The 17453-nt window shown below is 39.5% G+C and overlaps 1 protein-coding gene across 1 annotated transcript in view; it reads left to right on the top strand.

The window, feature by feature from the left end:
• The window catches only part of Thsd7b (thrombospondin type 1 domain containing 7B), a 571555-nt gene that overhangs the window by 448987 nt on the left and 105115 nt on the right, over positions 1–17453 (top strand). Inside the window, exons 15-16 of the mRNA XM_029563816.1 lie at positions 3550–3683; positions 11927–12077. Of these exons, the coding sequence (XP_029419676.1) occupies positions 3550–3683; positions 11927–12077 (285 nt within the window). The remainder of the gene's footprint in view (positions 1–3549; positions 3684–11926; positions 12078–17453) is intronic.

Genomic DNA, 17453 nt, shown 5'->3' with positions numbered 1-17453 from the left:
AAGACTCATCTTACATCCTTGAACAACAGCTGGTCCTTCCCACAAATCTTCATGTGGTAACACGATTATGGTCCTTCTCCATCCAAGTCCTGTTAGGGAAAGGCAGACGTCTCCTTTTATTGCCTTTTATTGTCCTTAATAAAACACTCCTGGTTCCACTGTGTGGGTTGCACAGAGAGAATCAAATGAAGACCATTCTGCAAACTGGTTCCCTCCAAAAAATTAGTTTCAATTTCATCTCATTAATTAAACTCTTTTAAGATCCTCTTCCACCCTATATTTTTTTTTAAAAAAAAAATTAATTAAATTTAAAAACAAATAGACCTTCTGGAAACATAGCCTCAAATGTGACTGAGTCTCCCCTTTCCAGCAGTCCCAAGTTACCAACAGATCCTCAGGTAGGATTAGGGTTTCTCACCCATTTCTCCATGTCTATTCTGGGCTTATGTCTGGCTTGATCTTGTATAGAATTTGCCCACGGAAACAGGGAGAAAGAGGGTCCCCTAAAGGGTTCTTAATCTCATTCATAAAAGAATTTAAGAATGGACCCAAACAGAAGCATTTACAATTTTATTAGACTGTTAAAGAAAAATCCTCAGGGCAGGCGAGCTGGTAATCTTGGCAGCTGCCTTGAGGAGGTGAATAGTGGGAAGAAGGAAAGGAAATCAAGAAGCAACGTGGGTTTAGAGCCTGCATGGAGGTCAGATGCATGGCTGACTCACAGCCACATGGCTGGGGGAAGGAAGCTTTAGAGAAAAAATGAAGAAATACATGATGCTAGGGGCAGCCCAAAGCCTTAAAGAAAACATGTTTAGAAAGAAAGGCATGAAGAAGAAAAGGAGAAATTACGCTTTCCTGAAGAGTTCAGGAAAGCAAACAGACTTACAGAGACCTACATGACTGTGGCTGGTCTGGAAGTTCTGGAGGATCTGAGCTAGTTTCAGGCAGGAAATATTTGCTACTTAATTAACACACCAGGTATTCCGCCTATCTATTTAGCATAACTAAAGGTGAACCTGCCTTCCTGGGAGTAGTTCTATCACCAGATAATTGACCAGTGACACTGGAAAAGTGGGTCCTCCAACAGATAGACTACACATTTTTTATAGTCTGGACAAGTTAAATTTATGGGGCTCTTTGGTGCTCTAACACATGCTGTCACCATTTCTGTGAGTTCATATGAGTAGCTGACCAACTGGAAATTTATGTGTGGAAAATTCCTTGTGTTTCCTTGTGGTCACCCACCTCCTTTGGCTCTTACACATTTCCACCCCTTCTTTTGCAATGATCCCTGAGCCTTGGGAGGCAGAAGTTTGATACAGGTGTCCTAGTCAGGGTTAAACACTCTGCAGTCTCTTGTTCTCTGTACGTTGGCCAGTTGTGGTTCTCTGTATTAATCACCATCTGCTGTATAAGGGTGTTTCTCTTCTGAGATCTGAGAGATGCATTAATCTCTTTTAAGAGGTGCTTTTTTTTTTTTACATTATTCATCAAGAAGACGGCTCAACATCTCCCCATGCAGACCTGCCCCATGCCTTGCAGAGGTTTTCACTGTCGTTGGCTTCTCTGATCGCTGAAGCATAAGGAGTAAAAAGAGGAAACCAATGCAGAGTGAGACAGCCAAATGTTTATGCCAACGATACGTGTCTGAACAATTTTTGTTCTCCATCTGACCTTGGGGTCTCAATGGGAGGGGGCATGGTGTAGAAGTGTAAGCTCTTTTCAGTATTGACACCTCTAGAAATTGGGCACTTGTTCCAAAGCATTTCCCATCCATTTTCTCTCCAGTTTCTTCATGAAATGTGAGTAAATGGCTTTTTAAATTAATTTTGATCCGCTTCTTAGTTGCTCAATGGAGTTTGCTTTCTTGTGTCTCATGTAAAAGTATTTATGCAAATACATTGTTGATATAAGATAAAGGATGGAGAGAGAGATCCCATAAATTTAGTGAAAACCTCATTATCCTGGTAAGTCTGGATCAGCTAAACCCTCTGTTGTTAGCTCAGTATCAGTTCGATGGAATCATGCTTTTTTATTTTTGTAGAGTCTTCTCTTCCCTAGACCATGCTATGAGAATGGAGCAGACTCCCCTCAGCTGTAAGTTGGCACCCCCTTATTCTCTTAGGAAGGACTTCTGACCCTGCCAGTGCTTCTCATCAGCATGCATAGCATGGAAGACAGTTCTCTAATCAATGCTTCTTTCCTCGTCCCCATTTCCTCCTCTGTCTTCCCATCTCCTGTGATTTGCCCTCACATACTCTTCACCTTGTGGTTTCTCATTTCCTTGTGAGCTTTATGTGACGGCTAAATAGAACCTCATGGTTAAAAATAGTTTCTGACATTATTTGTGATTTCTAAGAAGTGGTATTTCCAATCACGTCCTCTCATGTGATTTCCAATGAAAGTGCTGACAAAGCTCCAATCTTGCTCTGATTATCCCATTACCCCCGTGCTTTGCTTTGCATTTAGTGGGAACTTACAGGAGATGGTTCTGTTTAGATGGCTCTGCCTAGTCTCCTTTTACAATTTTATAGAATTAGAAAGGAAGGTGGAGGAAGACACTGGTATTTAAATTTTGCTTTAAAAGAAAAAAACATTAATTAACCATTTGGGTAAGAGCCTGAGTCACTCTTTTTCACTCTACTTCTAACAGAGTCATCTTTGTGAGTAGGGGGCAAAGGGGGAGGTTTCTTTTTATGTCTATTACACTGGAAGAAGCGTATACTCTGTGATGAGGAGTAATGAGTATTCAATGTGGCCTCAAAGAGACCTCAGCTGGCTGCCCACTGTGGTACAAAGTCAGGAGAGCATCACTACAAGCAATGCTTAGCAAAAGTAGAAGAATTCATGTAGTGTGCATGCTGTTTTATTTTTTAATTATAAAATTGTAAATATCCTTAGGAAGCATGCTAACAAGGAAGAGTTTGCAGTGTTTGTCTTGTAGAGTGATGTGTGAGTGCGTGTGTGTGTGTGTGTGCATGCACATATTCATTTTAGCTATGCTCTGAAAACATCCTACAAATACCTACATTCATAAGAGGCCACAATGCCCAGGAGGCTGAATGATTGCCTGTTAGCACTGATCATTTAGAGACATAAAAAGAAATTTTTGGTGCAAATGATACCACTTTGCTTATGCATTCTAAAAACTCATATTCAAGAGTAAATTTTCCTTATATGTATTTGCTTCAATTGACTTGTTAAAGTACATCTGAGAATACAATATACTGAGTAATTGAGAACTGGCGTCTAACAGATATGAGCAAGCTCTTGGAAAAAGTGAAATGATAATGGAATTTCTGCTCCTGGTGCTGGGAAACAGCTGTCCTTTGTTCTCATCTTGAAGGCGCACCATCTTACTTTAGACAACTGTCCTTGTATGCTTCTTCAGGCAACTCAAATATATTTCGCTTTAGGGGAATGTAATTTGGCTATTTGAGCCACAGTGTAGTTCCTTGGGTTATGTTCAGCAGGCATTATTAGAGGATAGGCTATTTTTCTATAACTTGGATAGTTCCAAATAATTTTTTTCTTTCCTGCTCTTGACAGGTTCATGAGGCAATCCCTTGTTACAGTGAATGCAATCAATATTCCTGGGTTGTAGAACACTGGTCTTCATGCAAAATCAACAATGAGCTGAGGTCTCCACGCTGTGGAAGAGGAACACAATCTAGAAGAATCAGGTGTGTGAAAATGGAGTGATGGAGCATTCATGCTTTCCATAAAAACACCAGTGTTGCTGTCCAAATACATGACGACATCCATACCATATACTCTGACTTTTGTGTATCTTCAAGAATCCATGGAAGCATGTATACCCATCCTACCACGTGTGCAATAGCAATCCTCCATCACCTACCCACAGGGTTTACTATTCCTTCATCCCTGCTGTGGACAGTTCACTGTATGGAACAGGTCAATGTCCCTCCATTGACTCCCCGCCACTACTACTAACTGTGTTAATCAGACACTGTGTTGCCATTTCTCTTGATTGCCCTATAGTTTGCATACTTGATGGTCATTAACCTGTTTGGCGATGCCAATCATGACACTGGAAAGACTGATTGGCATCTTCCATAGTTAGCTTTGGGCATTAAAATTTGAGGGGACTCTATAAATAGTAGCTATATATTTTAATACAAAAATGCATCTCTAAAATAATTATGAATACTAGGTCACTTACTGAGGGAGCATCATGGAAGATTTTATTCGGTAATTCAACAGTGGACCCAAAGGCATACACTTGGTCTAAGTTTATCAAGTTTGGGTATTCAGAAATAACTTGGGACATAAAAGGAAACATTTCCTTCTCAACAAAGGATAATAGCAATAGACATTAAAGACTGGACAAGCAAAAGTTAAAATATTGCTACATAATATTCAGTATGTGAAATAAGAAGAAAATCTAGTGTTGTCAACTATTCAATTACATAGCAGATTTAGGTAGCGCCTGAGTCGGATAGCGGCCTGTTGAGGTTACTGTTGTCTGGAAGCTTGTTGCCAAGGCACATCCTACTTACATATGTTGATCGTGGTGTTAGGGCCATTCCATTGTCAATAATCCACTATATACCTGCCACTTTTGGCAGTTTCAAGGCTTCAAAAACTTCAGGTAAGCATCGTGGAAGCAGCAGCTGGTGGTAGAATTATAAAGGTACCTGCCATCAGCAGCCCAAGCAGGTGGCCAACAATTCACCTTCCTTTCCTTATGCCCGTGTCCTTTGCTTTAGAGACTCTTAGGCTCAGGTTCTAGCAAACTTCAGGCTTTTACCATTTCCTCCTCAATACCTCTGCCCTGTGCCTTAGTCTCACTGAGCAGGTTTATAAAGTAATATGCAAATGAGCTGAGGCCTCACCAGGCACTTTCTTCCTGTTCAGGACTCTTAGCAATTTTAGAGGAGACTCTCAGGAAAGATAGAACACTTAAAAAAAAATGAACTACTGCTGAGGGAACTGTAACACTGGTGGAGGAAAAAACACTGAGGTCCTCTTAGCCATGCCTTCCGTTCTTATATGTGCCACCTGATACAGTAGAAAGAACACCACATGATCCTCTGTGATGCACTAATGTGCCCCTCCACAAATCCATGTGTCAGAGTTCTAACCCCTAGCACCTCATAACGTATTGGTGATAAGCAAGATAGGGTACTTACGGCAAAATGAGTCAATGACACCTGTCTAATCCCATCTGACTGGTGTCTGTATGTGAAGAGATTAGGATGCTGGGCATGGTGACTCACAGGAGATAGAGGTAGGAGGATCAGAAGTTTGAGGTCATCCTGGGCTACCATGACCCCCTGCCTCTAAATAGCACCTCATAACGTATTGGTGATAAGCAAGATAGGGTACTTACGGCAAAATGAGTCAATGACACCTGTCTAATCCCATCTGACTGGTGTCTGTATGTGAAGAGATTAGGATGCTGGGCATGGTGACTCACAGGAGATAGAGGTAGGAGGATCAGAAGTTTGAGGTCATCCTGGGCTACCATGACCCCCTGCCACTAAATACAGAGAGAGAGAGAGAGAGAGAGAGAGAGAGACAGAGACAGAGAGACAGAGAGACAGAGAGAGACAGAGACAGAGAGAGACAGAGACAGAAAGAGAGATTAGGATACAGCCACATATGAAGACACAGGGTAGAAGAAAGCAACCTACCAACCCCCCAACAATTCAACAGTTTGACCTCAGATGTCTAACTTTTGGAACTAGGTGAAAGTGCATGTGTATTGTTTGTGTCGCCCTCTCTGTGGTGTTTCTTCTTGCGATTTAGCCAATCAGTACATGTTCACTAAATACTGTGCTTCGTGTATGTGTCCGCATATAAGTATATGAAGCAAATCCTCCATGCACCTTGAATTCCAAACTATTATTGACCTCAATAAGATCTTGTTGTCATGAATGAAGCAGTTTATCTCTTCCCTTCCTTAAAACCTCAACACTGGAAACTGTCTTCATGACTCCAATCATGATTGTGATCATTTTCAGATCAAGCCACATTTATGATTATTTGCTTTCTATGTTCCAAATACTGTTCTGAATATAAGAAGTAAAATAGTGAGAAAAAAAAAAAAAGCTATGTTTCTCTCAAAGGAAAAAACAGAAAAATAAGCATGTAAACTAATGCATACTGAGATGATTCTGCATTGAAATGACAAGAAAATTGAAATGAAGTTGGAGCCATAGGGGTCCTATCTTAGAGAAGTTGGTCAGCAAAGTAAAATCTGAGACCAAATAAAGTCAGAGACCTACATGACCATGAAGGTCTGTGGAGATAGACTTCCAAAAGGAAAGAACATTTAAAACAAGATCTCTCCTGGTTTGATGGTAGAACTACCAGATGCCCCACCTGACTGGCATTGCTTTGCAAACCACATCCTGCATTCTGAAGGAAGATAAAGACAGGATATTATTCTAACTGCAACATTAAACAATGAAGCTATGGAAAGTTTGGGGTAAAAGGAAGGTCATGATTCTTTTACATTTGAAAGAAACCTTCTTGGGTGTGGCATAGAGAGGTTTGGGTGGGTATGGAAATTTAGAAGCAAAGATATAGGATTAAGGCCATTACACAATTCCAGGTGAGAAAGGTTATTGTTTGAATTCTGTAGAATCTGGAGATGATGAAAATGTCAAGTTTAGAATAAATTTCAAAGATACAGAACATAGGATATGATAATAAAATGAATGTGGAGTGGGAGAGAAAGAAGTATCAGATGATTGTTAGCGTCTATGGCCTGAGCAATTATAATGGCCACATTTGTTGAGTCGGGAAATGTTAGAGTCAGGATTGACAGGAAAACAAGTTAGCTTTCAAACATATTAAATTTGAGATATGATATTAACTTTCCAACTGAGCTATTATAGGCTGGTATTCGGAGGATGGATGAAGGTTATAAATTTTGCTGCCATTAGCTTATAAATTCGGTATATATTGATAAAATTTTGAGCTCCAGGTAACCCTAACATTTATAGACTAGAAAGATTCAAAGAGACTGCTGCTAAAAATGAGTCTGAGAAAAGCTCAGGGGAATAAGGAAACAAAGAAGATGAGAAGGCAAGCAAGAGGGTTTCAGAGAAAGATACAGTCATCATTGCTTCAGATGCCACTGTGTTCAGGGAGATAGGCGCTGACCCCTGAGCTTGGCAGTGGGGAGTCTCTTGATGATTTTGATAGGAGAGTTCTCTGCAATGGCGGTATAAACACAGTGAAAGTGCATTCAAGAACTAGCCACAGAGAGGAGAGGAGTGCAGCAAGTGTTGACAGCAAGTACAGAAATTGCCTTAAGCAGTTTAGCAATAAATTTGAGCAGAAATAAAGTACATGATGGCTGAAGGGTGATGAGCAAAACCGATGACAAGGAAATTGATGACGCAGGATGTGTAGTGGGTTACTGCATTTTCATCTGGGAACACCTTCCACTTCAGCCTTTTTTAAATTTTTACTTTTGGATTGCTCAGAGTCCCCAAAACACTTTTTCTTCAATCACAAATGAAATAGATAATTCTAATGGCCAGTATTCTGGGAACTCAGTGAAAAGAAGTCTATTGTAGCAAAAGAATGATGGCCCCCAAAGATGTCTACATCCTAATTCCTCAAATCTGATATGACACCTTAGGAAAAGGAGAGTTGTCAGGCATGATTAAGGTAAAGACCTTGCAATGGGCAACCTTCCTAAGCTGTCTGGTTTGGCAGGCTATTCACAAGGACCTTAAGAATGTAGAGGAGGGGCTGGAGAGGTGGCTCAGTGGTTAAGAACACTGGTTGTTCTTGCAGAAGACCCGGGTTTGAATCCCAGCACCCACATGTCGTAACTCCAATCCCAAGGGATCCGACAGCCTCTTCTGACCTCCATGGGCATTGCACTACACGGGTGCACTTACCTACATGCAGGCAATACACACGTACACATAAAATAAAAATAAAATTTTTTTTAAAAAAAGAATGTAGAGGAGATGAGGAGGAAAACATGACTACAAAAAGAAGGCACAGAGAAGTTCAAGGCTCCTGACTTTGGAGAAAAGGGCCACCCAAGGAATGAATGTGGCCTCTTAAGCCTGAAAAATCAAGGAAACAGATTCTCCCCTAGGAATGGACCTCTGCCAACACCTGCATATGGGTGCTAGCCCAATGAAACCTGTGTTGGCTATCTGCTCCCCAGCTGTAAGATGATAATTTTTTATTGTTTACGCCACTAAGTTAGTGGTGAGAGTTTTCGGAGTACGTAGACGTCTACTGAACTTTCTGTTTAAGGTTGTTGCCCTTCGTTGTACCAAGAGTTCTCTACTACATTGATCCTGTGTCCTCTCCGGACAGTAGACCTTCAATTACCTGCAGGGAGAGTAGAGAAAGAATCACCAGATTATATGGATTACAGGACAGGATATGAGGATCTAGATACCCCTTAAACACACTTTCCATAAGTCCTCCAGTGTTTTGACCCACTTTTATCCTCCTGTCCCTAGACACTTAGTACTACTTATGTGTAAGGTTCCTGTAACGTAAATTCAGGCTTAGTATTCAGCATAAACCACTGAATTTGTTGCGAATGTCTGCTACCAAGTTCTTTGTACTTGGAAGATAGGCCTTTCCAAACCCCACTACTGTGAGCACAATTTGTTCACAAAGAAAGGAGATGAGAAAGAGGAAGACATGGCTCCAATAGAATGTGATTGTTATCATCATCATTATTAATAACGGTTTGGTAACAAATTCCTTTATTACTGCTTATGTGCATTTTGAAAGCAAACAGAAACTAATTTAAATGTCCGCTGGCTATCATTATCCAAAATAAACAACCATCCGTTCAGTGTGCGCATCAAGGAAGAAAGCAATATCTAGTTTTTCCAGTTTGTCCAGGAAAAAACATTGAAGTCATTCTGTGGACTCCCATTTCCCTGTTGGCTCCTGCCACAGAAGAGATGGAAATCTCTGGATGATTCTGACTGGGCCTCCCTATGACAGAAACCTTACTCCTCCTCCCTACCTGCCAGGCTCTGCTAACCTCCTATTTACAGTGGTTCTATTTTTATCACCTTTTGATAGACTAAATGTAAATTTCTTGGGGGTTAGCAAATTAATACATTTATTATAAACAAAAAAATTAATGTGAGTAAAACATAATGGGTACCATTACACATCATTCTTATTTTGAAGAGGCAAAATTTCTTTTAATACTAAAATATCAAACTCAGTTTCTTTATTCAGGGAATCTTGAATAATAAAATACATTGCATAATGATTTAACCATTTTGCTAAAAAAAAAAAAAAAAAAAAAAAATCAAGAGTGTTACTGTGAAATTAGTAAGCCTAAACATAAGCAAGTAAAGTACTTTAGAATGGAGTTTGCCAAGCCATGTATGGTGACACATGCCTGTAATCTTAGCACTCAGGAGGAGAGGCAGGAGGATCACAGATGAGTTTAAGGCCAGCCAGGGTTACATTACAACATTCTGTCCCAATGGAGGAAAAAAAGACATCATTAACTTGTAATCCGTAGATCCTAAGTCTGTGGATAAAATTCATTGGCTCTATGGGACTGAAAGAAAAAAAAATAGTTTGATGTTATTTAGATTCCCTCCCCTATCTGCACCTCCCTGTTTTGTTTTTTTTTTTGTTTTTTTTTCTATTTGTAATGTGTACGTAAAAGATGCAATCGCATCTGGTCTTTCTAGCCCAGGCTGGCCTCAAATGGCCTTAAACTCAAAATCTAGTTATCAGACTCCAGAGTCCCGGGCCATAGGTGGGCCACCATTCTGCATAGCAATTGTCATTTTTAGTTTCATGTTTATTGTTATCACTAGAACAAAACACCCACAAATACAGTAACTATATCTGTTCTTCTGCCAGTTTTGTACTTAAGTACCCAGGCAAGAACCTAATACACAGTCAGCCCTCAAATTCAATTAACCGCAAGGAGAAAAGAGGGGCCAGGCATGATGGGTCAAGCCTGTCTCCACACTTGAGAGGCAGAACCAGGATGCTTAAAAGTTCAAGACCACCCCAGGCTACATGAGACCTTGATTGAAAAAAATTACTAAATGATTGGGGCTAGAGAGAAGGCTCATCAGTTAAGAGCACTGGCTGCTCTTGTAGAGGACCATGGCTCAGCTCCCAAAATCCACATGGCAGCTAACAACCATCTGTAACTCCAACTCCAGAGGAACTGATGCCCTCTTCTGGCCTCCAAGGGCATCACACACATAGGTGCACATATAACATGCACACAAACCACTCATACCAAAATAAAAATAATTGAATAAAAAATTTAAAAATAAATTACTAAAAGTATCAGTACTAATAAAAAAAATTCTAACACCTATCAGAAAAGACTGGCCCATAGCAAGTGTCTATTTTCTTAGTATTTTATTTATTATTTTTATTTTATGTATATGAGTGTATTGCCAGCATGTATGTAAGTGCATTAGTGTCATACCATGTCCACAGAGGTCAGAGGGGGGTGTCAGATTTCCCTGGAACTGAAGTTATGGATGGTTGTTAGCTGCCATGTGGGTGCTGGGAATAGAAACCAGGTCCTCTGTAACAGCAGTCAGTGCTCTTAACCACTGAGCCATCTCTACAGTCCCATATTTAATATTTTTGGAAAAAATTTAAAAAAAACTTCTGAGATACAAGTATAGGTGAATTTCCATGAACGACATGGAAATATGTCTAGGTGAGTTGTCATAACACCAATATACTTATAGAGCAAAGCCTGGAGTAAAAAAATTATTTCTGATTACCTAAGTTAGTCACTAACAATTTCTCCTAAGGTAACTACTGTTCTGACACCACAGATTGGTAGTGCCTATTATTAAACCTTTATATGAAAGGAATCATCATAGAGTATAGACACTTCCATGTGACTTCCTTTGTTTAACAACATATTCCATGCTTTTCCATGTACCAATAGTCCATATATTTTTATTCTTTATGGGATTTAACTATATTTAATACAATGTATATATCTATTATACAATACTGAAGAATTGAACTATTTATAGTTTGGTTGGATATTGAACAGTGCTGCTGTAAACATTTCCAGCTTGGAGTTGGTTTAATGTGCATTTATACATATTTCTATTTAATTGTAGGGTAGACACTGTCAACCAGTTTTGAAACACTGTATGATCCAACTAGCAGAGTGAGAATTACAGATCATCAGGCTTTCAAAGCCTTGATGTTGTCTGTATATTTTACTTAAAACATTTGGGGCAGAACACTGACGTTCAAATAGGATTGAATCTCCATCATGCATAACCAGAACGTGATAAGTGTTGTTATCATGTGTGCTTATCTCCAAGCCTGACGCTGTGTAGTATGTGCAGGTATAAGGTGTTCACCTGCAATTTGGTGAGTTGTGGCAATGCTTACATGTTGCCTGTTGGCTATAATGGCCACATTCCATGTTGATATGTAAAAGCCAAATGCCTGTAAGAATGATTGATTATTGTCACATTATTTTTCTATGGTCTAAAATACTTGTATTAAAGATGAGGGATGTTTGGGAACTTTGAGAAAGGTTTACTAGAACCACAGAAAGAAGAAGACTCTAGCTATTGCAAATATATTAGTGATTTGGAGAAGGAAAACTTTCAAAATATTTAACAATTGAAAGAATATCCACTCAACGCTGGACATGGGTAGGTCTACTTTAGGTCTCTAGAGAATTGGAGCCATACAAAGACAGCCATGTCCATAACCTTTCCACATTTCTTTCACTTGTTGCATCAAGTGTTCTGTACTGAGTTATCAGTCAATAAAATCCCACTGGATGAGGAAAATGAGGGGCTTTTTCTTGTTTCTCTGCTGGCCTTATTTTAAATTTAACTATCTTTGAGAATCAGTAACTATGGTGTACTATTACTGTTTTAAATTACTTTTCACCACTTAAAGCAATCACACTATCTGTGGTCTTGCCTAACAGGTGTGTAAATGCTGCTGACAGTGAAGGAGGAGCAGTGGACAGGAGCCTGTGTAACCAGGATGACTCTCCCCCAGAAACCCAGGCCTGTTCCCTCCTGTGTCCCAATGAGTGTGTCATGTCTGAGTGGGGAACATGGAGCAGATGCCCACAGGTAATTTACTTTGTCGTTGCCCTAATCATCCAGTACTGAGTTCTCTATTGCTCCCTATCAACTCACAACCCTGCTTCCCCAGCCATTCCTCTAGCAGCGTGGGAAAAGAATATTTTCTAAGAAAGCCCTCTCACCCATTAACAAAAAAAAAAAGATAAAGAAAAAATTGCAAATGAGAATGAGCAATTTAAAATTATCATTGCCTCTTCTAGGCATTTCCCTTGGGAACACGAACAAGGAAAATAGCCTGTAATGATCACACTGGGATTCGACTGTGTTCCATTGTTAAAGGAGTCATCCTTAGCACCAAACGACTATCATTATAATGTCTTGGTTTCGTTCCATTTTCAAACCGGCAGTATCAATTATGCCTTAAGAGTTCAGCCCCACTGTGCAGTGTTGTTTCTGTTCCTGATGATCCGTTTTTGCCTTTTGCTGTTTTCCTAAAGATGAGCTATTCTTTTACTGTGTCTCTCCTTCCAACACTGACAAAAAAATTTATGCTCAAGATCATTCGCCTGTATTTTTCTTCTTTAAGCAAATGGAAACTTAACAATATGGCAAATATTAAATTTCATAATTTAAACTTAATAGTTCCAGATGATAAAAAATTTAATATTTTAAATTTATATTTCTACATAAAAATTGAGAAGGAAAATGAGTATGCGTTCCAAATATTAAGAAAAAAGAACTTGGTTACACTAAACTAAACCATCATACTGACAAGTTGTAAAACAATTGTGGAACTCTCCCTGTGACAATGGAAGATATCTTTGAAATGAGTTAATATTAATAACTGCATTTTCAATTCTTATATGTTGATTCCTTATTAATTATCCAATAAGTTGCCATTTGTATTATTTTTGTTGATTAGTTCTGAAGGCAATGCACTATTAAGATGAAGAGAAATTAATAATTAATGGCATTATAGTGAAACAATTTTACTAGTATGTCATTTATTTCTGTATAATTTGGATATAATGAAGTTGATATTAATTGGCCACTTATTTTGAGCTGGGCACAAGGAAGAACTATTATCTTTAGTCACTTCACTAATCCTCCCAGTTAAGCACTATTCTTAGCTATTATTCAGCAGGAGAAACTGATATTTAGACATCCTAGGTAGTTTGCACAAAGTTCCCCACTTAATATCTTACTCTGTCTGGTGAAGCCAGAGCCTTTGCGTTTATATTCTTATCTCACTTATTTTGGGGAGAATTAAAGTCGACTTAGAACGAATACTGCTCTTTCTTCAAAATGCAGTAACTTCTGTATGACTGAGTACATATGTTCACACATTAAGAAGTGTGTTAACATGGTCTTTGTTAATCTACCTATAGAAGTAACAACTTGAAGAAGTTTAATTAAATGCAAGGGTCATGATCTTTCTCACTTCTTGTTCTAATTTACTCAAAAAGGACTCCATTAAGCTCTGATCACTTTGCAATGAAAATGTTGCTCTTACATATCTGATGACTGGGCTAAATTTTTTGTTGTAGAAATGTTCAGGAGGTTGTACTGGCTTGTCAAGCTGCATTTTCATCTACAGAACAGCTTTTGTCTTTAAGATTTCCCAAATGTAATCCTTCTGTTTGGGGATTGCTTAGAAATTAGAAATGGAGGAAATACTTTAATCCTCTTTCATGTGTCTTGAAGATGATATAGACAATTGCTTGCTTGTCAGCATGAAATTAAAGGGCTGTTGCTTCAAAGGCGTATATGCTGAGTTACACAGTAATAATAGCTTTGACAGCAGCAATGATAACTTTGAGCAGCCTCATGCAGTCACCACCCTGCTGGAAGTATGCAGCACTGTTTCATAGCATTACTGTGTTAAGAATGTTACATCCTTCAACAGTGTCCTTCTGGTCTGGTGACCACCGTGACCCTGTCTGCTCCATCCACCATGCTACTCTTGGTGTAAATAGAGACTTCTAAAAGGAAACAGGAATGGTAATCAGGGTTCACACCTGATTATTTTTCCTACCTCTAAATATACTGCACTATTGTATCAAGTTGCAAGATCTTCACATAATGCCCCAGCATCATAGGAGCTAATCAGTGCTGATGGTAAAGATGATCATTGCAAAGGCAGGAAGTTGAATCGTTGTGCCCAAAGGTTAATTAGCATTTTAGTGTGCATTTCCTGAAGAAGAGGAAACAATTATTTCCTGATTATTCCCTGCACCGTGGATTGATTTAGAGAATCTGTTCCACTGTTATCCTCCCAAATCTTCTCTTAATGGAAGGCGTTTCCTTTTTCTTGTTTTGTCTTTCCATTCCACCAACGTAGAAGTGCTCTCCATATATTGATACAACAGTTATGATGGTGGCATGGGAATTAAATATCTCAGTAACAGGATCCTTATCAGGAAATGAAGACAAAGACCATCATTGTTCCAGGCTGTTCATGACAGACACAACATCTACGTAAGGGGACAGTGTTTTTAATATGGTCTTGATAGACAAACAGGAGGAGGAACAGAAGCCTAAGACCACCCCCATATATTGTTTACAATATGGGTGGCAAGCAAGAGGCATATTGTAGTATATTTTAAGCTACACTCCTTTAGTGAAATATGACTTTTGTTTAATTTAATAAATATGACTCCAAAAACAGCATTGGACACTTAGTGTCCAGGTTACTGACCTGCAAGTTCCTGCTGATTGCAAACCCTTTAGAAGAACAAACAAAGCAAAGGTCTTAAAATTGGTAACTGGAACATTAGAAAACTTTATGGGGAAGAACTGGAGACTAACAGTGGATGGAGTAAAACCAAACCAGTCCAAGAAAGAAGTGGAAGGGCAGTGAGAGCACAGACGCTTTATGTCCCATATGCCTGGGAGTTTTGTGTGCCCACCTCAGAAGTATATCATTTATTTTTTATTTCCAACTCCTTCACTTCTCTACAATGCTTTAACTTGAAACAAAACTTATGAAATCATAGATAAAAAAAGCTTTCCAATAGTGTTGACCCTTTAAAAGTATTTCGTGTATGCATAAATACATATCCACAGTCTTAAGTTCAAATAGATAAATGCATATGTACATAATTAGCTTTTCATTATTTATTACACAATTTCACTTTTATCTGACTAATTTTTCCTATTTTTCCCTGGTCCTACTATCCCTGATGAATATTCACAAAATCCCGTAGTCTTCAAAAGAGGTTTATATTTTTCTGAATTCATTATCTTGTGGTTTTGAAACTACTCATTGAAGATGTAATTATATATGATACCAGAAACTTTCCATACGATAATACAGATTTTCTATTTATGGATGCCCTTGGTTTGCCAAAATAATTTCTTAAGAAATGATGGTCAGGAGAAGGCAGAGGTCTCACAGATAATTTTGAGCCCGAAACATACTCTGCAGAAGCAAGACTGGAAACTCTCTCCAGAAAAGTGGCTGAGGTTTAGCAAACTCGAATAAGCTTTTATTCCCTTTTAGCTTGTCACCAGGGAATGGAGCGATCTAGCCAGTCAGCCAGGTATCCCATCCCCTCACCCAGCCAGAACTGGAAGGATGGCTCAGATCAAACACTGACTCAAATCACTGTATCCTAATCAGAACAGCCTCTGAGGAAGGTCATGAAAGAAGGTTTTGCAAAGAAATGACACTGTGCTAAGTGTAATAGAATCCAAGTTTTTTTTTTAACTTTTACAAAAACTTTATTGAGAATTTCATACATGTATGTAAGGTGTTTTGATCAAATCCATAAATATGGGTGCGCGGGTTTTGCGGAACGCCAGCTGCTGGCTGGTGCCTGTCTCTCCCGCACCGCTGGCGGGTCCCACGCACCGCGTTGCTGAGGCTCCGCCTGGGCAGGTTCCGTCCCAATCTACTGGGCACTCCCTCTGGGTTCGAGATCCGTCAGCTGCCAGGTCACGAGGGGAGGTGCGGGACGGCAAAAGCAGGGTCTCCGTGAGTCGTGGTTTACAAAGAGACAGCCCTCTCCGGGAAGACTGGATCATAGGCAGTAAGACACAGTACTCAGCTCAGTCAGACTCAGTGGTACCACTTCTTTATTCAGTGACTCAGCTCAGCTCCAGGTCTTAGTGATTCAGCTCCGATTAATTAGGGGAAACCAATTAGGGGGAAACCAGGATATTTATAGTGTGGATACAGTAGCAAAAGCCTTGCTTTGTAGGATGCTCCATTTACATGTAGTGGTGGGCTTCTGCCAGGTTGTCAGACATTGCCTGATTATCACACAGGAAAACCTGGCAGTTTCAGAGCCAGAGGCCATATTTCTGTGGTGGCTACTTCAAAGATGAGTCAGGAAGAGAGTAGGAAGGCACCCAGACATGGAGATACTGCTACTTTACACAACAGGGGTCCCCAACATCTCCCCTTCTTTGATTTAAAAATGGAGAAGTGCCATCACCAGCCCTAAGGGCCAACTCATCTCATCTCGGGAGAATCCAAAGTCTGATAATTGACCATGACCTGTTTTGTAGTGATTTTAGCAAATGGCAGTAATTTGTCAGCAAGGAAATCTTAAAAACAGTCTTGTCAGAAAAGAAATCTTATAAAACAGTGAGCAAGTATCAAAATAATATACAGTATTACTGGGGGACCAACAAGGGTTACTAAACCAACCTAATTGTTAGGTGGGTTGAAATTTTGAAAATGGATCATTACAACGTTTTTTTTGAGAGTGTTAACATCGGTTTCAACAATATTTGATTCATTTACAAAGAAACAGCATTTTTTTCCAATACCCTTCCCATGTTCATGTTTAGCAGTTATCAAGTCCAATGTTCTTTTGTTGTGAAGCACAATCTTGGCGAGAGAGTTTATTTGTTGTCGGAGAGATTCTAGGCTGTCAGTCGCGGATGTCATTGCTTGATCTAGCTTGTCGCAGCCAGAACAGGATCAGGTGCAGCTTGGACGGAGATTTCTTGCCAGGTGCTGGGCACTTGTTGTCATAGCAACGCCTCCAGCATCCAGTGTAAGTTCGATCTCTACCAGCAGGGGGAAGAAGATTTTTTCTCTGCTAGCAGCTGTGTAGGAGGAAAGGGCTTCTTACACCTGGAATGTACTAGTACACAAAAGGTGGACAAAGAGAGATTGACACAGTTTTGGGCTTCTTTCTTCTACCATATGAAGAGAGGAGGGGCGATGTATGCTGTACTGGAGAGAGTAGTTAGTGAGGCATTTGTAGGCTTACTCGCTGAAAATGAAAATTAAATAATTAGTCCACTAGATGAGAGTCAGTGAAATCTTTTTGTTTCTGGGTAGAGAAGGGAAGAAAGTTAGACTTGTTCCAGGACATAGTTGATCTTATCTGGTCCTCTGTTTGTCTTTCCTGTAGAATAATATTATGATGAGTTAGCACAGACTTAGCTGCAGGTGCAAGCTATGGAGAG

Source organism: Nannospalax galili, unplaced genomic scaffold, assembly GCF_000622305.1.
Source record: "Nannospalax galili isolate Female #2095 unplaced genomic scaffold, S.galili_v1.0 scaffold135, whole genome shotgun sequence".
Taxonomy (NCBI): domain Eukaryota; kingdom Metazoa; phylum Chordata; class Mammalia; order Rodentia; family Spalacidae; genus Nannospalax; species Nannospalax galili.
This window is presented reverse-complemented; position numbering and strand designations above follow the sequence as displayed.